The 21,942-nt window shown below is 35.6% G+C and overlaps 1 protein-coding gene across 6 annotated transcripts in view; it reads right to left on the bottom strand.

Moving 5' to 3' along the window:
• DYNC1I2 (dynein cytoplasmic 1 intermediate chain 2) overlaps positions 1-21,047 on the bottom strand; it is a 60,820-nt gene extending 39,773 nt beyond the window's left edge. For 4 of the 6 annotated variants that reach the window (XM_077751133.1, XM_077751136.1, XM_077751137.1 and 1 more), the window contains exons 1-4: positions 20,666-20,791; positions 19,439-19,555; positions 16,201-16,318; positions 4,582-4,672 (exon numbers count right to left, since the gene is read on the bottom strand). In XM_077751133.1, coding sequence (XP_077607259.1) covers positions 4,582-4,672; positions 16,201-16,318; positions 19,439-19,546 — 317 coding nt within the window. In that variant the 5' untranslated portion in view covers positions 19,547-19,555; positions 20,666-20,791. Of the gene's footprint in view, positions 1-4,581; positions 4,673-16,200; positions 16,319-19,438; positions 19,556-20,548; positions 20,646-20,665; positions 20,792-20,905 lie in introns of those variants that run through there. The other 2 variants (XM_077751134.1, XM_077751135.1) reach the window with 2 other exon arrangements.
• Positions 21,048-21,942: the final 895 nt, after the last annotated feature.

Here is a 21,942-nt window from a genome sequence, read left to right as displayed (position 1 = left end):
ACACAACTCCAAATCTACAAGGTTAGAGAGAGAACACTTTTCATGCTTTTATATTTATTCATAATTTACAACCAGGCCCAATAGAAATTTTTGGCATTTAGAAATACTGATTCAGATATGGTTTAATACCATATTTGGTAATGTCTAATACATCTTTTCCTACTTCTTGAGTGTACTAATCTTGGACAGTCTTGCCAAATAAGCGCATAGGTTCATACGTTTTGCACATCTTCATGTATTTTTCTGTGATACTTTTTATTCTCTTCATTCTTTCATTACCAACATGCCTGTTCAATTCAAGTTCATTCTGTTTCATTCTCAGATCTTAGCATTCTTTTTAAAAGCCATGTATTTAGAAATGCTATTATTTCACTGCCAATAGTACCAATTAGCCAACAAGATTAATTATCTTTCTACTATGGAATCTGGAGATGATGTAGAATTCATAGTTTTTACTCTTGTATGTATACATATATACATAAAAGAGAACATACACAGTTCTCTTGAAAATTAATAATTAAATCTGGGTCTGTGCTCTCAAAGTGGACAATGTATGCATTAAGATTAAAAAGATACAAGGTCATCTCATTCAAAAAGAGGAACTTTTTTTTCCTCCCCTGTTAAACTTTGAAGAAACTAAATTTTATATTCATTATCTAATAAGAACAAATGCCCCTAAAGATATTTAAATACCTATTTTCTTGTTTTATAACTTACCATTAAAAACCTGTATTTTAAACTTAAACAAAAGTTAGCATACTATGCTTGGAACTTTTCAGTACAGTGAATAGTATCTTTTTTTTAACATTTTTATTTATTTATTTATTTTTGATAGAGAGAGGAGAGCACGAGCAGAGGAGGGGCGGAGAGAGAGAGAGAGACACAGAATCTGAAGCAGGCTCCAGGCTCTGAGCTGTCAGCACAGAGACCAACGTGGGGCTCAAACTCACGAACTGTGAGATCATGATCTGAGCTGAAGTCAGACACTCAACCAATTGAGCCACCCAGGCACCCCATGAATAATATCTTTAAATTAATGATGTAATCACTAGAATGTAAGTTCCATGAAGGCAGGGGCCATGAATATTTTATTTTCTGTGGTAACCTATATAGTATTTAACATTAAATTGGCAATTCGACAAATGTGTTCTATATGTTCTAATGTGTTCTATATGTATTCTAAATGTGTTTACTCCCTTTACCAATTCATAGTATTTCAATGGTCTCTAATAAATTGTTTCCCAGTGAAACTCAGAAGGACATGTTCTTTTTTTAAATATATTTTTTGTTGTTTGTTCATTTATTTTGAGAAAGAGAAAGAGAGAGAAAGCAGGGGAGGGGCAGAGAGGCGGCGGGGGGAGAGAATCCCAAGCAGGGTCTGCACTCTCAGCACAGAGCCTGATATGCGGCTTGAACTCAGGAACTGTGAGATCATGACCTGAGCCAAAATCCAGAGTCAGATGCTTAACTGAGCCACCCAGGCATCCCATCAGGAGGACATGTTCTAATTCAAATTTAAAAAACCAAATGTTCATCTACTGTGTAGATGTTACACAGTAGATTTTATTTATTTTTTTTAATGTTTTTTATTTTTTCTGAGAGACAGTATGAGCAGGGCAGAGTCAGAGAGAGAGAGAGAAAGAGGGAGACACAGAATCTGAAGCAGGAACCAGGCTCTGAGCTGGATGTCAGCATAGAGCCCGATGCGCAGCTCGAACCCACAAACCGTGAGATCATGACCTGAGCCGAAGTCGGACACTTAACTGACTGAGCCACCCAGGCACCCCGTTACACAGTAGGTTTTAAAGCAAACTTGCTGATATTGCATTTAAAATTACCTTCCTTATACCTATTCAAAATCAAGCACAGGGAGTTCAGAATGAACAAAGTATAATACTTCCTAAAAGTAATGTATAATAAAACAAATTTAATAAATATTATAATTCTTTGGGTAAATATTTGTATTACAGGAATGTTGCAGAAGAGGAAAAAAAGTCTTCTCTTAAAAATATCACTTATGGGGCGCCTGGATGACTCAATCAGTTAACTCTTTATTTTGGGTCATGATCTCACAGTTAGGCAACAGCACCAAATTGGGCTCTGTGTTGGGGCATGGAACCTGCTTAGGATCCTCTCTCCTTCTTCCCCTCCCGTGCTCATGCACAGGGAAAGAAGGGGAAAGGAAAGGAAGGGAAGGGAAGGAAGGGAAGGAAGGGAAAGAAAAAGAAAATATCAATTACTTATTAGGAAAGGAATATTAATATATTTGTATAAAGATACAGAAGTATAGGGTATGAAACAAATTTAGCCTTAAAAATGAATTTAGACCAAATAAATTTAGTCTTTATTATATATATTATTTTATAAGGTACTATCATCTCTAATAAAAAGTTCTGACTTTTCTTAAATGATAGTTATATCATTTATCTCAAACAACAGTATAGCTTAGATTTGTAATTTCAGTTCTATTTACAAAACAGTTTTGGAAAACACATCTCAAATACAACCTGGTGAGACTTTTGTGTCTTCTAATGATTACCTGATTATTCAGGAATTAATTAAAATACTGAGTTTATTATCTAGCTCCTTATTTCTTTTTTCTCTCCTGCCTTTTTGATACTCATTACCTATTTTAACCTTAATCAGAGGAACTCAGGCACAAAGAAGATAGAACTTCTCATGTTTATTTCTTATTAAAAGGTGTGTTAAGAGATTTTTCAGAGGACATTTAACTTCCTGCCCAAAATAAGGATTCTGAATAAAGATTTTAACTATGTTTAATCTCATTTCATCTGTCACAAGGAGTCAAAAAGTACAATGCTGTCTTTTCTATTTGTTTTTAATGTTTATTTATTGAGGGAGGGACCTGAGCTGAAATCTAGAGTCAGACACTTAACTGAGCTACCCAGGTGCCCCAATACTCTTTTTAAAAGGCATGCTATTAGCATGTGTGTGACAGAAAGGAATAAGTAATGATACTTTCCTGATACAATCTTTGGAAAAAAGCTGAAATCTTACTGAACTTTAGAAAAGCAAGTCTCAACATGTATGCGGTATCCTAAAACAAACACGAAACACAGTTTACAAGGAAGATGGGAGTACAGAAAAACTTGGCAGTAAACATTTTTTTAGGGAGGTATAATTGACATATAACACTATATTAATTTCAGGTGTGTAAAATGATTTGATATTTGTATATTATTGTGAAATGATCACCATAATTCTAGACAGTATTTTACAAAAGTATTTTTCTTGTGATGAGAACTTTTAAGATCTTCTCTCTTAGCAATCTTCAAATATGCAATACAGCATTACTAACTGTAGTGATTATGCTGTACATTACATCCCCATGACTTATTTTGTAACTGCAAGTTTGTATCCTTTGAGCCTCTTCACCCATTTTGACAATCCCTTATCCCCCACCTCTGGCAACCACCAATCTGTTCTCTTTCCCTATAAGCTTGGATTTTTGGGGGGTGGGTAAGTCTTAGACTGCACATAAGTGACATAATTCAATATTTGTCTTTCTCTGACTTATTTCATTTTGCATAATTCCCTCAGGGCAGTAAACACTCTTTTTAAAAATATTTTTAATGTTTATATTGGGGGGTGGGGAGGAGCAGAGAGAGAGGGAGACACAGACTCCAAAGCAGGCTCCAGTCTCTGAGCTGTCAGCACGAGCCCGACATGGTGCTCGAACTCCCAGACCACGAGATCATGACCTGAGCTGAAGTCAGATGCTCAACTGACTGAGCCACCTAGGTGCCCCAGGATAGTAAACACTTTTTTTTTTTTTAATGTTTTATTTATTTCTAGGAGAAAGAGAGGAGACAGCGGGAGCAGGGGGGGGTCAGAGAAAGAGGGAGTCACAGACTGAAACAGGCTCCAGGCTCTGAGCTGGCAGTCAGCACAGAGCCCGACGCGGGGCTCGAACCCACGAACGGCGAGATCACGACCTAAGCGAAAGTCAGACGCTTAACCGACTAAGCCACCCAGGCGCCCCTAAAAACTCTTAATAAGAGTTTCCTTAGCAGTTATCTCTATTTCATATCTTATGCACTATTATTTTCTATCTTAATTAAAACTAGTGACTCAATAGAACACAACTAAAATGTTTAACTGAATTGTTTAGATTTTCAATTACTGAATGGAGAATTAAGCACAACAGAGAGGTTTTACACTATTTATAAACTATTTCACATTATACTTATACTATTTTATATTATCATGCACTATTTACACTATTTGTGCACTATTTACATTGTTCATATATATGTACAAAACATTTACACAATAGCCCATGCAGTATGCTTAACCATAAAAAAAATTAAATGCATTAACATCTCTATTTTCAACATAAAATAGCATAAAATCAGTTAACTATTCAGTCTAAGTAAATCTACAGGGACAGTTAAAATATTATTAAAAAATGTCTCCCAATTTACAACAAATAACTTCTATGCCATTTAGATTTCAAAATGTTAGATTCAACATAATTATTTAGAGTCCCTCTAAAGCATCAATGGTATCTGGGCACTAAATGCATTCTATCATTAAAATATTAAAAGAAATGTACCATACCTAGATCCCACTGCGCCATCTCCAGAGTCTTGGCTTCCAGCTTCGCTTGGTGTGCTCACAGATTTGGAGGATGGAGACATAGGAGGAGGGACTAAATAGTGAAATAGACAGGTATCCGATGTTACTACACGGAGAGGTTGCTCAGCTTATGACGTTTCAAAAGTAATTTAACATGAAGTAATTAACAAAAAAGAAAAAATGGCAAACCAAAAAACAAAAATACATGAATGAAAATGAACAGTAGAAAGAAGAGGAGAAAGACAAAGTTAACAATGCATGCTGACGATTCATGCAATTTCTCTGGCAAAATGCATTTGGGCTTTATATTAAAAAAAGAAAAAAAAGCAAGATTATGAAAGGATGCATCTTCATCCCAGCCAACACCAAATGTGGGCACTAATTTTCAAAGGAGAGCATTCCTTCTCCCCTTTCTAACTTCTCACTTTTAAGATCACCAGATTATAAATATTATTTATAATTGCTGTCAAAATCAAAACTGAAATATTCTTCAAAAGTCATTTACTTTCTAGTTTTCTGATATTTATTTCAAAATGTTAATTTTTGTCTAGCAATTTTTAATTTTAGGAATTAATGCCTTAAATGATTTCATTCCCCCCTCCACCCACCAAGAAAAGGGGCCAATTTAGAGAAATGACTATAGCTAAAGGAATGGCTCCTTTAAAATGACCATTAGTTTCCAGCAATTTGGGTGAAAAATGCAAACAGGCCATAAAATAGCATGCCTTCTAGACATGATGCATAACATAAAGTGATGCATGCAACTTAAACAAGGCAAGACTTATGATAACTTCCTTACCCCAGTATTCAGAAAAAACTGAAGTGTACAGACAAAGATACAGACACCCAAAATATTCTTAATCCCTTCTTATAGAAAAATACACATTTTTCATAGTATATAAAACAAATAGCAAATGCTTTCCCCTAAGTCATCACTCTTAACATTATATACTAACAATTAAACGTGCACATTTCATGCTATTACATTTGTAAAACATTTTGATTACCATTGCAGGAAGTATAGGAGGATCATCACTGCCATCTTCTGGTTAAATTTTACCATAAATGTCCCCCATCCCAAGTATCTTTTTAAAATAATTTTTCAGTATATAATATTAAGTGAATTAACACATTTTATGTTGAGCTGCAAGCCCTTCTTTTAATAGTATATTGAAAAGAAGGCGAGTTCCTAATTATAAAGGAACTAATAATCTAAAGAAGTATATACTTAATTAAAAATCTATGGTTTGGGGACAGTCACATTCACCGGATCCTTGAAATTATGTTTGTTTATATGTGATACAATAAAAAAGGTGGGTTTGCTAATCTAACAAAATGTATGATGAATTACATTATTTTTTGTAGTAAGCTCTATACCCAATGTGGGGCTTGAACTCTTGACCCCAAGATCAAGAGTTACAATCTCCATGGACTGGGCTAGCCAGCTGCACCTATGATGAGTTATATTTTAAACACAGGTACAAAACTAATCATCCTTATGTTTTCAATGGCAAATTCTATTGGTAACCAATAGTAAGATTAGAAGGGGAAAAAAAATCATAGCTAGAAGGCTTCCTGAGACACAGTGGTTAATTCTTGCTTAAAATCAAATGTTTCTAATTTTGTGATTAAATCTCTCAGAAACAATGAAAAACCAGATCAGCTTCATATGGTTCACAGGTGGATGGCACTGTGCTAGGTGCTGCGTGTACAACTCAAAGTAGCTAAACATGATCTGTATCTGAAATAAAAGAACATTAATGTTCCCTAACTTTATTCAGATTACATTTCCTCATCTTTTTGTTTATCTCTCAATGTAAGGCTTCCCCTAGTCTAAATCCCAACTGATCCAGTAATAAATAGTATCTTACAGTGGCTTGACAACTATGCTGTAAGGCACAAATATGTTTACTATAGTGAGACACCATGATTTTTTTATACTAAAGATTTTCAAAGAAGAAATTTTGTACTGCTTAAAGTACATACTTAATATGCTTAGGAAAATAATTTTTCTAGGTATACATATTGCAAAGATTGGAGGAAAACTATAATATTCCTATCAATCTAATTATTTGTGATGAACTATAAAATTCTTTTGCAGTCTAATATGGTTACCATATTTGTTACCCTTTCTGATGACTGCAAGAATCAGCAATTCCACTCAATAAATTCAACAGTATCCTATTGGTTAAGACTACATTATAAAATGTTACCTCAAATTCTTTACGGAAACAAGTTAAATAGTAGTTATACATTCATAAATAAACACAGTAACCTAGCCAATTAAAGTGTCAGAAATAGTTTCCTATATAAAAAGTAAATTACAGGGGGGATGCTACCAAATTATTACAGTTTATTAGCCAGATCGCCACATCAAATTTGTAATTCAATAAAAATCTCCATTCTGGAACTTATATTATTTATATTATTATTAATATACATATTAATTTTATTAATATATAAAATAACTTATATTATTTCTCACAAAAGATATTTTTCAAGCAACCTATGGAGAGGACTCATTAAAGACTCAAAATTATTATCTGGCTCACCAACTTAATCTTACAATAATAATGTATCTACAGAAGGGACAAGCTAGCAAAAGAAAATTACCATTATTGAAAAAGGAGTTTTAACAGAAAAAGGGGAATAATAGTGTTATTTGTTCACTACCATATTTCAACCTAATCAGTCTAAAAAACCAAAAATTACAGTAATTGCACGAGAAGGAAATGCCACCATACTCCCAGATTCAACAACCCCGCAAGAACAAACAGCATGCATTCAAGTAGGTTAAAAAAAAAAGACAAAAAAAGAAAAAACAAAAAAACACCTCTGAACTCAGTCCCTCAAATCTCAAAAGACTCAATTCTAGAATTCATTAGTAAAGATGGTTTAACAGTCCAATCAACTTTGAAAATAAGAAAAGCCATTACTAATTAGCTTTTGCCAAGTATCTGAAATATAATGTTTAGTAAGAAGTGAATCATATTACTAGATTTAAGGTTATCGTATGTGAATTTTTAACAAGTTTAAGCTTCTCAAAAGTCTAGAGCAAAGATCTTATTTCCTTCTTTGAAAACCAGGAGAGAAATATGGAGTAAATTGGTAAACAAATTCACTGATGACTTGAGTAATACTGAAAGACTGTGACTTTTTAATTTTCTAGAACAAAAACCCAATCAAGAAGGCCTTTCCTTCCAGTTTAGATCTTGGCTTTTCAAGGGTATAAAATTAACATTGCTGCCTTTTGGCTCATGAAGAAACAACTAGACTATTTTTAAACCAGAAGGGAACTAGGAATGTAGCTAGATTTACAATAAGAATTAAGTCTGAGTTGACCACTCAGAACCACACAAAAGTCTCAGAGATGAAGGATGATGCATAGCTCAATTATTTCTCAGGCAGAAAAAAGCCTCTAGCAAGAAGGGGCTTTTGTCAGGAAGAAGAACCTACAAAAGGTGACCAACCAAGGAAAGTGAACGTATGAAGTAGGAGCTAGTATAGACAGTAAAATGGAAGGAGTGAGCTTCTGAGATAACCCAAACCTATAAGACCTTGTTTAGCTAATCAAGGATGCTTAACATTCAAACATAGCATGCACTACAATAATGCCCCCTGGTGGATACTCCTAGCCGAATAACAATTTTCTGCCTTTCTATGGGGTGCCCATGGCTCAGCATTCTACTCCTGAGTAGAGCTCAGGGCATCATCTCAAGGTTCGTGAGATCAAGCCTGAGGTCGGGCTCAGCGCTGTAAGCATGGGATTCTCTCTCTCCTCTCTCTCTCTCTATGCCCCTCCCCACCCCCGCCTGACCCATCCCATACCTCTCTCTCTCTCTCTCTCTCTCGATGAATAAACATTTAAAAAATGTTTTCTCCCTTTCTATGGCCCCTTCTCCTGATAATGAAGTTTAATCTTCAATGTAATTCAGAGCATCAGATACATTTTTTAAAAGAAATTAACATATAAAAATAAAATTCTGTAGCATTAATATACCTAAGGCATCATTTGTTAAAATCAGGATAATCTTGAAGAAATGACTTGGTACATGGGAAGCATTCATTCTATCTAAAATTCAGATTGACCAGTTTTAAGATAAATAAGTACAAGGGTTTTAACATACAACATGATGACCTACAGTTAACACCATTATATGGTACATAGAAAAGTTGTTAAAAAGAGTAGATTCTAAAAGTTCTCATCACAAAAAATAATTTTTTTTCTTTTCTTCTTAGTATATCTGTATGAGATGATGATGTTAACTAAATCTAATGTGGTAATCATTTTACAATATGTAAATCACACCACCATACAATATACCTTAAACTTATATAGTGACATATGTCAATTATTTCTCAATAAAACTGGGGAAAAAATGAGATTTAAGGTATTCAAAAGTTACAAAGTGTGAGGGAAATAAATGAAGTAATACTTATTTTTGACTAGCAAAGTCTTCTTGTTTCTTTCTAATAAAAGAAAATCCAGATAATAAACTTATCATACTAATCAATGTACTACGTCCTACTGATAACAGACTCAGGCTACAGAGTAATTGACAGTATCTGTTTTCATCTCTTTATAAGATGGTTAAAACAGTAATTACACATACAAAAGAGATCCTCCACTTCATTTTTTTCAATCATCAATGTTTAGGAACTCCACACTGGATACAACATGTCTTGAAAGTTGTATCTAAAATTAACTTTCTTAGGCCAGTTAAATTTAGTCAAAAACAAGACAAAACATAACACACACAAAAAACAAGCCATGCTTCTTTTATGAATTATTAAAATTTTAAATTCCACTATGCTCTTTTCTGAAATTTAAACAGTTACAATTTGGTGTTACTGTTGAAGCAGATGGCTTTTATTTGGCCTTACAAGTAGAAAGACACATAACCTAACAATAACTGAACAAACATGTAAGTGTCTGGCCTGTGCTGGACACCAGGGATAAAAATGCTACTGTCGCTGTTCTTGAGAATCCCTGACAAAAAGTAGACAACTCACCAAATAAGAATCTACCAACAAGGAGAAGCTAAAAGAGATTTTATTAGCTATACCTTTTTTAAATAATTTTTTAATGTATATTTATTTTTGAGAGAGATAGAGCACGAGCAGGGAACGGGCAGAAAGAGAGGGAGACACCGAATCAGAAACAGGCTCCAGGCTCTGAGCTGTCAGCACAGAGGCTGATGTGGGACTTAAACTCACAAGCCATGAGATCATGACCTGAGCTGAAGTTGGCCACTTAACCAAATAAGCCACTGAGGCATCCCTAAATTTAACTTTTTTAAAAATCAAATTATTTAAAAAAATATATATATATAAAACAAATTCCTTTCAGAATTAAAAAAAAAAGAAAAAAGTCTATTTTAGGAAAATCAGAGATTGATGTTTTTAATAAATCCTCTTGAATATTCTAGCAGTATTTTATACTTCTACAATTTAAAAATATTTACTAAATACATACAGTAGTGAAAAGAAAAACAGGTACCCATCCTGGGTCATGATATAAAATGTATTTTTTATTATGGGTTACTGTCAAAAAGAAAGTTCTACAGACACTGCTTTCATCTGTATTCTGTGTTCTTCAAGTTTAATTTTAAATAAATACTAAACAGATCTTGAGGCATCTGTCAGAGAATAGAAGAAGGTGGAAAACCACACAACACATTTCATGTGGCTAGTATAACCATGATAATAGGGCCAGACAAGATATAATAAAAGGAAAAAAATTACAGGCATGATTCTCTTATAAGCATAAAGAACTCCTAAATAAAATATTAGCAAATGAATTCAGCAATGTATAAGAAAAAAATTATCTCATAACTAAGTTGGATTTGTTCCAGAATGTAAGCATACATTTATATTAGAAAAACTACCATTATAAATCTGCATATTAATACAGTAAATGAGGAAAAAATACACAATCATTTCAAAATATAAAGAGAACTATGAATTTGTTACAATTTTGGCAATATTAAAGAATGTCCAAATTCTTTGTAAACAGTAACTGACAGAATGTGGTGGAATTGATGCTCTATGATTTCCAAGAGTAAGTCATAAAAAGAATAGCTTTTTCCTGGTTCTCTATTTTTGGATTGCTTACTCTGGGAGAACCTGACATTCTGCAAGGACACTCAAGCAGTTCTGTGTGGAGAGAACTCAGGCCTTCCACTAACAATAGCCAATACCAACTTGCCAGCCATGTAGGTGAGGCACCTTGAGAGCAAATCCTAGCACCAAGCATGCCTTCAGATGACTGCAGCTCTGACATCTTGATTTCAATACCATGGGAGACCATGACCCAGTACCACTCAGCTAAGTCACTACCAAATTCCTGACAGGCAGAAACTATGAGAGATAATAAATGTTATTACTAAAAAAAAAAAAAAATCAACTGATACAAACAGGAACAGAAAATCTGAATAGACTATAGACTATAACTTTATTTTTTATTTTATTTTTTTAATGTTTTATTTATTTCTAGGAGAGAGAGAGTGAGACAGTGTGAGCAGGGGAGGGTCAGAGAGAGAGGGAGTCACAGACCGAAACAGGCTCCAGGCTCTGAGCTGGCAGTCAGCACAGAGCCCGACGCAGGGCCCACGAACCGCGAGATCATGACCTAAGCGAAAGTCAGACGCTTAACCGGCTAAGCCAGCCAGGCGCCCCTGAATAGACTATAACTTTAAAAGAAGACTAAAACGGTGAATGACTTCTGCTCTCACTACTCCCTGGGAAAAAAGTTGCAATCCCAGGCAGTTTTACAGTTGAATTCTACCAAGTTTTTTTTTTTAAATATCTTTTTAAATGCTTCATTTATTTCTGAGAGAGAGAGAGAGAGAGAGAGAGAGAGACAGCATGAGCAGGGGAGGGTCAGAGAGAGAGGGAGATACAGAATCTGAAGCAGGCTCCAGACTCTGAGCTAGCTGTCAGCACTGAGCCCGACTCAAGGCTCGAACCCACAAACCAAGAGATCATGACCTGAGCTGAAGTTGGACACTTAACTGACTGAGCCACCCAGGTGCCCCAAATTTGTTTTAAAATCATAACCAGAGGTGCTTGGGTGGCTCAGTCAGTTAAGCATCTGACACTTGATTTTGGCTCAGGTCATGATCGCGTGGTTCTCAAGTTCCAGCCCCACAAGTGCGCAAACAGTGAGGAGCCTACTTGGGATTTCCNCCCCCCCCCCCCCCCGCCATCCTCTGGCTCTGCCCCTCCCCTTTCTCTCAAAATAAATAAATAAACTTTAAAAAAAGGTAAAATCATAATCGTACTGGCCAATGAACTTGAACAGTATAAGAAAATTACAGGCAAATTCACTTATGAGTATACATACAAAAATTCTAAACAAAGTATTGGCTTATCTTTTTTAAAAATACACACAAAAATCTCTGCCCATCCCTGCAGGTGACTATTGCAGTTAAAGTGAAAAAAATTAACCATGTCTTCTGCTTTTCTAACAGAAAATTCATTTAGGGTAACCAAATCAATCTAGTTACTGATGGAAAGCTCCCCTTTTCAGAAGAATTTCAGCCACTAAGTGCACTAGAAATGATGGAATTACTAAAACAGTTCTGCAACTCCTAATTAAACAACTGATTTAGATAAGGACCACCAAGAATTACTAAAACTTTTTGGTGAAAAGTTGATGGAGAAATGAATATTCACATGATGCCAAATATCACCTCCAGATACTACTTGATAGTCCTAAGGAGAACAAAAATAAAACTATGATGAAGAACTTGGCTGTCACAATTGTAACCCAGTCAGTAATCAATCTTGGCATCACTAATAGCTCAACAACCAGGCATATGTGTTATTGATATAATGAGGTACACAGAATCTCTATGAAATATTCTTACCAATGATGTTACAAACAAGTTTTTTAAACCTAATTTCCAGAACAGAAGAAATACAAAAGATAGTGGAACAAAAGCTAAATGTGAGAAAGACCATCATACAAACCCAGTAGGTACACATTCTAGAGACCAACTGGCCCACTCTCTTCAACAACCTGATGACAAGGCAAAAAGTAGTGTGTGAATAATCTTCTAGATCTAGAAAATCTAAAAACATATCACTAAATGCAACATATGGTGCAGTAAGATTTTGGGGGAAAACTTAAAACTAGTTTTTTTTATAGGGAAGAAAAATTTGTTAAGCTAGATGTATTTTGAAAAAAAGGAAAAAAGAGGGGTGATTTTCTCTATCAGCAAGTAGGATATAATACAGAGCCACAGTAATTAAAACTGTGGGTTAATAGTATAGAATCAAACAATTAGATCAACAGTGAAAATAGCCCAGAAATGCCATTAATACATGTGGACTGACTGTTGGCATTATATATCAGTGAGGGGAAAGATGGAATATTTAATAAACAGTATTTAGAAAATTAATTATATGGTGGCACCTGGGTGGCTTAGTCGGTTAAGCGTCCGACTTTTGCTTAGGTCATGATCTCGCGGTTCGTGGGTTCGAGCCCCGTGTCGGGCTCTGTGCTGACTGCCAGCTCAGAGCCTGGAGCCTGTTTCAGAGTCTGTAACTCCCTCTCTCTCTGACCCTCCCCTGCTCACGCTGTCTCTCTCTCTCTCTCTCCTAGAAATAAATAAAACATTAAAAAAAAATTTTTTTTTTAAAAATTAATTATATGGAGAAAAACAAAATTGAATCCCTACCTCATACTAAATTCAAAAATATAGTCCAATATCTGAAGGTGAAGACTAAAATTTTAAAGCCCAACAGAAAAATATAGGAGAATATATATTGTGTCCTTAAAGAGTATTTAAAAAAAAAGACCAAAAAAGTAAAAGAAAAGGGTTATAATTGGCAGATCTATTATCAAAATGAAGGATTCAGGGGCGCCTGGGTGGCTTAGTCGGTTAAGTGTCCAACTTCGGCCCAGGTCATGATCTCACGGTTCGTGAGTTTGAGCCCGGCATCGGGCTCTGTGCTGACAGATAGCTCAGAGCCTGGAGCCTCCTTCAGATTCTGTCTCCCTCTCTCTCTGACCCTCCCCTGCTCACTCTGTGTCTGTCTGTCTGTCTGTCTCTCTCTCTCAGAAATAAATAAAACATTAAAAAAAAACCCAAAAAACCAAAATGAAGGATGCAGTTCAATGAAAGATACTATAAACAGAGTTAACAGGTAATAGACTGGGAGAGGTATTTTTTGTAAACAAAGAAGTCCTCCCTTACTATATACAAGGATCTCTTGCAGCAAGATAAAGAACTCCAGTGGTAAATGGACAAAAGATATGAATATGCAATTCACAGAGGAGAAAATAACAGATATTTGAGAAATGGTCAACCTCACTATAAACAGATAAATTTATATTAAAACATTTTAGTAGGGGTGTCTGGGTGGCTCACTGGGTTAAGCCACCCATCCGACTTCAGCTCAGGTCATGATTTCACAGTCCGTGAGTTCAAGCCCCACATCAGGGTCTTGGCTGTCACCACAGAGCCTGCTTCGGATCCTCTCCCCTTCTCTCTCTCGGACTCACCCTCGTTCATCATCTCTCTCTAAACTTAAAAAAAATTTTTTTGGTACACCATTTTATACCCATCAAGGTGGCAAAAACTGGTAAGCTGGAGAATATCAAGTGATGATGTGGATACGGTAAAATTGTTACTTTCTCATTTAATGGTACTGGGAGGATAAATCTGTAGTCATTTTTGAAAGTGGTATGTAGAATCTAATAAATGTAAGTAAGCCCATACAAATAGCAAAGCAAGTCAACTCTTGGGCTTACACTCCAGAGAAACTCTTCCACAGTCCTCAAAGACAAAGTATATTTTCTTTGCAGTGTTGCTTCTAATAGCAAAGCAAAGATACAGAAGCAATTCAAGTGCCTGTCACTGGGAAACAGATAGGGAAAATATGGTATATAATGGAATATTAGGTGTCAGTTAAAAATAAATACCTAGATCTGCATTTGGCAACATGGGTAGGTCTAAAATGCTGCTTGATAAAAAGGTATAAACAGAAATGACACATACAGCATGCTATTTATGTGTGTAAAACATACATATACATAAATATGAAACACTGAAATATGTAAGCACATGTAGCACAGATGAAAAGGACATATGTTAAAAATGCAAGAATGGGTACTTAATGCAAGACTGGGAAGGAGAATGTGATTAGAGATGGGGAATGAGGGAGAAACACATACCCACACCCACACACTGAAAGACCGTTCTTTCAAAGGCACATGGGTGGCTCAGTCATTTAAGCATTTGACTTCAATTAAGGTCATATCTCACAACTCATGGGTTTGAGCCCTGAGTCGGGCTCTGTGCTGACAGATCAGAGCTTAGAGCCTGCTTCGGATTCCATGTCTCGCTCACGCTCTGTCTGTCTCTCTCTCAAAATTAAATAATAAACATTAAACATTTTTTTTAATTTTAAAAAAGACTGTCCTTTCAAGAATGGATAATGGACTTGAAATGAGAAATATGAGGAAGTGAATTCCATGAAAATGAAATCCTAAAACTAGAAATGGAAAAAAAATTCCTATAGGGGAAAAACAAAGCCAAAGACTCAGAAAAACTGATCATAGACTATGCAACCAACGGCAATTTGGTTTAGTTACTAGAGTATTTTTTTTAACAAGTGTTGATTGATTTACTTTTAAAACTGCCATTATACAATATAAGATTATTAAATAAAGACAATTTAAGTTAATATACTTCAATCTTCAAATCCTACTCATTTCAGCAAATGAGCTGAAAGAAATAACAATGAAGCAGGCTATGAAAGTAACCAATAGTTCATCTTGAAACCTTTTAGAAATATCGGCTCTAGAAATAGTTATATTGTAGTTTCACAAGAGGCAAACAGCAGTTACTACTTCTGGTATATGTACCCTGAACTACCTGGAATTAGCCCACAAAGTAACCCTAAATGACAAAGACCATGTCAAACTCAAATACTATGTAATACCACCCAACTCAGAATTATTTTAAATATTTAATATTTTCTGATATGTAACTAGATTGTCTTCAGTACCTCTACTATTTGAGCTTTCTGGTTTAGTACTGTTATCAAAATGAATAGCACAAAAACAGAACAAGTCAAATCACTGCAAAAATAAGCTGCTGATATTACTTCCTTTATTGGCAGTGACAGGAAAAGCCTTTCTTTTCCTTCCTCTGAAGGAAGAAATACTTTGAATACTAACATGCTTTAAGAACTTTATTCATTATATCTCACTTTAACCTACAGAAAGAAATATAGAGTTAAGATCAGGAATCACAGTTATCTTTGAGCTAACTACAGTATAGCACAGAAAACTTATTCAACAAATGTTGACATAAATTACTGATTGAACAATAAAAGTCAATAGGTTGTTCACTGTATGTTAATAAGTACACCTAACCTTGCAGCTCTTTTAAACAAACAAAATAGTCATGTAGTGGCACATGTGAAAAAAAGATAATTCTGAAGAAATTATAAGATGAATCATTTTTAAGAGACATTTTTAAGAAAAATATGCAAAACATATTAAAGTCAACTCATTCACCTCAGATATGTCTGACCTGAATAAAATCTATTTCTATCTCTTATAAATGGATATATTCTTATCCTTACCAATGGGGGATTCTGGAGTTAGCCCCATGCTTTGAAGCAATGCTTCAGCTTCTCTTCTTTTTTTTTCAAGATCTGATTCTTCTTGTACAGGAGCAACTGCTTCCTTCTTCTGATCAGTCTATATTTTTAAAGTTAAAAACTTAAGTTTACATAGGACACGAAATATTTGTTTGCAAAAAAGTGTATTTAAAAAAATTTTTTTTAATATTTATTTATTTTTGATAGAGACAGAGTGCGAGCAGGGGAGGGGCAGAGAGAGAGAGGAAGACAAGACTCTGAAACAGGCTCCAGGCTCTCAGCTGTCAACACCAAGCCCAACAGGGAGCTCGAATTCACAAACCACAAGATCATGACCTGAGTTGAAGTCAGAGGCTTAACCGACTGAGCCACCCAGGAGCCCCACAAAAAAGTGTATTTTAAATAATGTACTAATACTGTATGCTTTGGGAGAGTGGACTTAGTTTTGAATACACATTATAGTCATTAAATGAAAATCATTCTAAACAGAGTCCTAGTAAGTAATCTCCAAATGATATGTAATGAAGGAGTTCCCACAAAAGTTTTTACTTAATAAATTTAAAAAGTACAGTTATTTCTATTTATCTGCAGTTTGAAACCGCTACTCATTGTTAGGAATTGTGGAAACCTCCCCTAGAAGCACAAAAGCTTAGATATAAATATCACAACAGTATGAAAAATAAAAAGATTATTTAACAGGTAACACATTCTAAGTAAATGGACAATGTGATCTGCTGGAAACAAGTATGAATATCTGAAACTTTTGTACTAAGTTTTCATTATATTTATACAATTTTATGTAGAGGATACCTGTCAAAAATTCATCTGGAGAAAAGTTTTCATTTTAGTTTTTTAAATTATAGGTACTATTTTTATGATAATAAAAACATAGATGGATTTGGTAAAATTAAAATTCACTTTTGCATAACAAAATTATTGCCAGATTTTAGCCATTCATAATTTTAGCAAAATCTTCCAGTTAGAGTCTCAATAATTTCAAATCATCCAAAACATTTCAAGTGAAACTTAAACCTTTTGAAGCAAAAGGAGAAGTGTTATATATTCACCTCAGATGCCTATTTTGTCTAGACAACTATTATTTATACAATTATCTGCAGTAGATTTTGTCAATCATAATATTTTATGATACCATTTTAACTTAAAGAAGTCATCAGTGAACTTCATCAAAATAGCCAAAGAGGCTATATTACCAACTTGATAATTTACCTGTATCCAGCAATATATTAGTAGACTATTTAATACTATTAAATTATCCCTCATAATGTTTTACAAATTTTAAATTAGCTATAAATTATGTCGTAGATATCCCTAAGAGGCAATTTATGCCACTTATGGCCATCTTTGGAAAACAAAAATCAAATATGCTTTCAGCACTGAAGGGTTTAAGGCTATAGATACTACTTTGAAATGGCTCTACCATTCTATCAGTTAGCTTTTAATCAAACAGCTAATTTAAATCTCCAACTTTCCTATAATGTATTACAGAAAGGTTCAGAATAAATTAGAAAATTCTCAATTACAGGCCCTTACAGCATCATAGCAATGCTGCACATAAATTATACTTTTAATTTTTCTGATTTTCTTTTCCCTTAAGAGATTTCTAAAAGTCTTGACTATTAGCTATCAAATCGAAAATCTTGGTACTAATGTTACACTTAGGACAAATTATCGTACACTGACCATTTAAAACACATCTGTGGTGGCCAACAGACACATGAAACGATGCTCAGCATCCCTCCTCATCAGGGAAATACAAATCAAAACCACACTGAGATACCACCTCACGCCAGTCAGAGTGGCTAAAATGAGCAAATCAGAGAACTCTAGATGCTGGCGAGGATGTGGAGAAACGGGCACCCTCCTACACTGTTGGTGGGAATGTAAACTGGTACAGCCCCTCTGGAAAACAGTGTGGAGGTTCCTCAGGAAACTAACAATAGAACTCCCCTAGGACCCAGCAATAGCACTGCTAGGAATTTACCCAAGGGATACAGAAATGCTGAGGCATAGGAGCACGTGTACCCCAATGTTCATAGCAGCACTCTCCACAATAGCTAAAACATGGAAAGAGCCTAAGTGTCCATCAACGGATGAATGGATCAAGAAGATGTGGTTTATCTATACCATGGAATACTACATGGCAATGAGAAACAATGAAATCTGGCCATGTGTAGCAACATGGATGGACCTTGAGGGTGTTATGCTGAGCGAAATAAGTCAGGCAGAGAAGGACAAATATCATATGTTTGCACGTATAGGAGGATTAGGAGGAACTTAACTGAGGAACAAGGGGCAGAAGAAGGGGGGAAATTGTTGGGGGAAGGGAGAGAGGCAAACCATGAGAGACTCTTGAATGCTGACAAAAACTGAGGACTGATGGATGTGGGGGGGAGGAGGGATGGGCATGGAGGAGGACACTTGTGGGGATGAGCACTGAGTGTTATGTGGAAACTAATTTGACAATAAACTATTTGTAAAAAAAAATAAATAAATAAAAAAATAAAACATATCTGTGGTAAAATTATACAAATCTGTCCAAATAGTTTCCACTGGGAAAAAAAGTACATTTCAAAATAGGAGCGAGCAAAATATCTCCAGCTCAGGGGTAATGTGTAATTGCCATACATAATGAAATGATGATGTGAAAAATCAGAAGACAGAGCTACCTGGTCTGTCTTTAAGGCAGTATCAAACTCACTAGTTGGCAAAAATATTTCAGTATTTCATCATGAAGGAGATAAGAACAAATTCCCAGTCAATGAAATATTCTATCATACATTTCTCTTTGCCGTTATTTATTCTTGCAAATTATTAGAACAGACTGGCAAAACATTCAGAAAACTAAGTTCAAAATCCAAACTAAGTTATGATATATATGCCATGTTTTAAGAGCTATTACAAGGCAGATAGCCGTAACTTTATATAACAAACATATTCTTAGAGAAAAATATGTAAATTGAAGTTTTATGCATCAATCCATATGAAATATTTGTATTCAGTAAAAAAATCATTTTAATTTATCAACTTTGTCATTTTCACATTTTTATATATCTGATTTCCTTAAAGTAAAATTCACATACAGTGCTCTGCTTACAGTCACAACTGCTAGATTTTTAACTAGTCTGAAGGTATTACCTAAAAGTCTACTTGATATTAAATCCAAGTATTTTACATTGTTTATTAAAAAAAGAAAACATACTTCCTTTTTTTTCCTTTCTTCTTCTTTCCTCTTCTTTTCCTCTCTGATTTGGGCCAACCGCTGCTTCTTACGTTCCAATTCTGCTTTTAATTCACTTTTGTCCGACATGTTTGTGACCTTAAAAAACATAGAATCATTTACAATCATCATTATGTTGGTAAAAGCTGCGCTCTTTTAAACTATTAGTCTTCAATAAGAGAATTATCTCAAAAGGCCATATAGTTCAATGCGATTGAAAGACAACATATAAACTCTACTTTTCAAATATGGGAGCATATATATATGTATATACAAATACATATATATAAGACTTGGGAAACATCAGAAAGAAATGTATATAAGTAAATATTTGAGGTTGAGCAAAGTAGCCAGCACATAGTAAGCTTTATAATGTCCACATGTCCAAATTTAACACAATGTCTCTGACTCTTAAACGGAAGACATGGATTGGCAGTAAGGAGCTCTCAGGCTATATGCCATAGATCAAACCTATCACCAGAGTTTTGCATTCATCCCTAGAAATTTGATGAAAACAACATGCAGACAAAAATTCCTGTAAATTCTAAAACTGACGTGTAATAGTAATATTCAAGACAAGCAAAACACAAAAATTACCATCATTAACTACCATATATATTTAGTTAAAGTAAGTGTATTTTTAGTCAAAGCCCAACAACAAAGTCTGACTGGCTAAACTACATACAGCTGACCGGCTCTTCCTCTGAGGCTGGCAGCTCCGAGTGACAAGTTCACTTTCTCAAAACTACAAGGAAAACAAAGTCTCTGTAATTTTGTGCTACATCCTCCACCTTCGGGTACTTTCCAACACACGCGGTCCAGAGGGTGTTTTCCAGAGGGAAAACTCTGTCAACCCCACGTAGTAATTTATTTATAAATTACATTTATAAAATGGAGCAAGGCGAGGAGTCGCTTTTCCCCTGAGGTCACCACCAAGAGGGCGCGGTCCAGGACAGGATGTCTGGGAAAGGGGGCCACGGGGGGCCGAGCAAGACTCGAGGCTCCGCCGACCACCTCCGGCGAGTCAAGGAGGTTAGAAAGTGGTCTCGTCTCCCCCCGCCTTCCTGAGTCACCGCACCTGGCTCTCCTCACCTCTCCTTCAGGAGCCGGGCCGGGAAGCGCGGTCAGCAGGAACTGCCAAACCGCTCTTGGAGCCCCGACGTGCGACAAACAGACAGAAGGGTCTTGAGGGAAGCACAGTCAACCCACCTGTAAGCTGGCGGGATAGAAAAGCTCCCGCCCGCCTGCAACGACGTCCCTCTCTTCCACCCCCAACTCCGAGAATCGCCGCCACTCGCTCCGCGGCTTCCCGGAGCACACACAAAGAGAAATGGGCGGCGGCCACTACGGCGAGAGCTTAGGGACAAATAGCTTCACCAGAACGAGGTCGCTTCCAGAGAGCAGGGGTGGGGCCCCGCTGCGTGGAATTGCAGCCCCTCTGTTACTTACCTGTGTAAAGTAGAAACCAAGAGGTAAGACAAAGAACTTAGCCCAGGGGCTCGAGTGTTTCCACTTTGCTAAAAATTGGAAGAATACGCCTGATATCCTCGGACTGGATAAGCAACCACCGCCCTTGCCTTGCAGATTGACACGACCAGAGAGGGAAACTACAATCCCCAGCTATAAGGGAAACCGGCGTGCGGCCAGCAATGCATTCTGGGAGTTATGGTCAATGATAATCGCAAAGTATGCTGGGATGTGTAGTGTTTTCTAGGCTTACAGTTTCCCAAGTCGAGGCCTTCTATCGTCAGTATCTTAAAGAGAAGCTGGCACACCGACCTTTAACCTATTCTGGTCCGTTGGTCAGCGTTGTATAAGTTATATATTAAGATCTTTGACTCAACATTGACCGGATTTAAAGAAGGGCTATTTTCTGGCGGTGAACCTATGTATAACACTGGACATGAACATTTTTTAAGGCTATATACACCAGTTTTAGGGGAAAAATGCCTTACAGAGGTGTCATGTGGCATCTTAAGCAATATCTAAAATATAAAACTAAAGTTTGAAAAAGGAGTGTAACCCATTCCTTCAGAAATGTGGCGATTTGTCTTTAATTAGAAAAAAACAAAATTAAGTATTCAGTTTTTAGCATTCTTGGGGAGTTGTAAACTAGCTTAGCTGGAGTGCTACAGTTATTAAAATTAGCAATAAAAGCTTCTAATTCCTGTATTTTCTCCTAAATTTCATCATGTACACAATGAATATTCATCTGAGCCCACAAATAAAATGATTACTGTTGGAATAAATAGCTAGCTAGCTAAATAAATAAATATTTATCACCATTGCAAATAATTCTCCAGTACTTTGTTGCAGTGTGGTAGGTAGCATTTTTATTTTCTGTTAAATAATTTTTGAAAAGATACCACTATTGAAATCAATCATGTCATCTATTTAAAACCAAACAAGAATGGTTTGCACAGTTTTGGGTTTCTTTTAATATACAAAAAAGGAAAAGTTATTGGAATATGAATTTACCAGAAATT

This window comes from Crocuta crocuta, unplaced genomic scaffold, assembly GCF_008692635.1.
Source record: "Crocuta crocuta isolate KB4526 unplaced genomic scaffold, BGI_CrCroc_1.0 scaffold219, whole genome shotgun sequence".
Taxonomy (NCBI): Eukaryota; Metazoa; Chordata; class Mammalia; order Carnivora; family Hyaenidae; genus Crocuta; species Crocuta crocuta.
The sequence above is the reverse complement of the archived record's forward strand: the minus strand, read 5'-3'. Positions and strand labels throughout refer to the sequence as shown.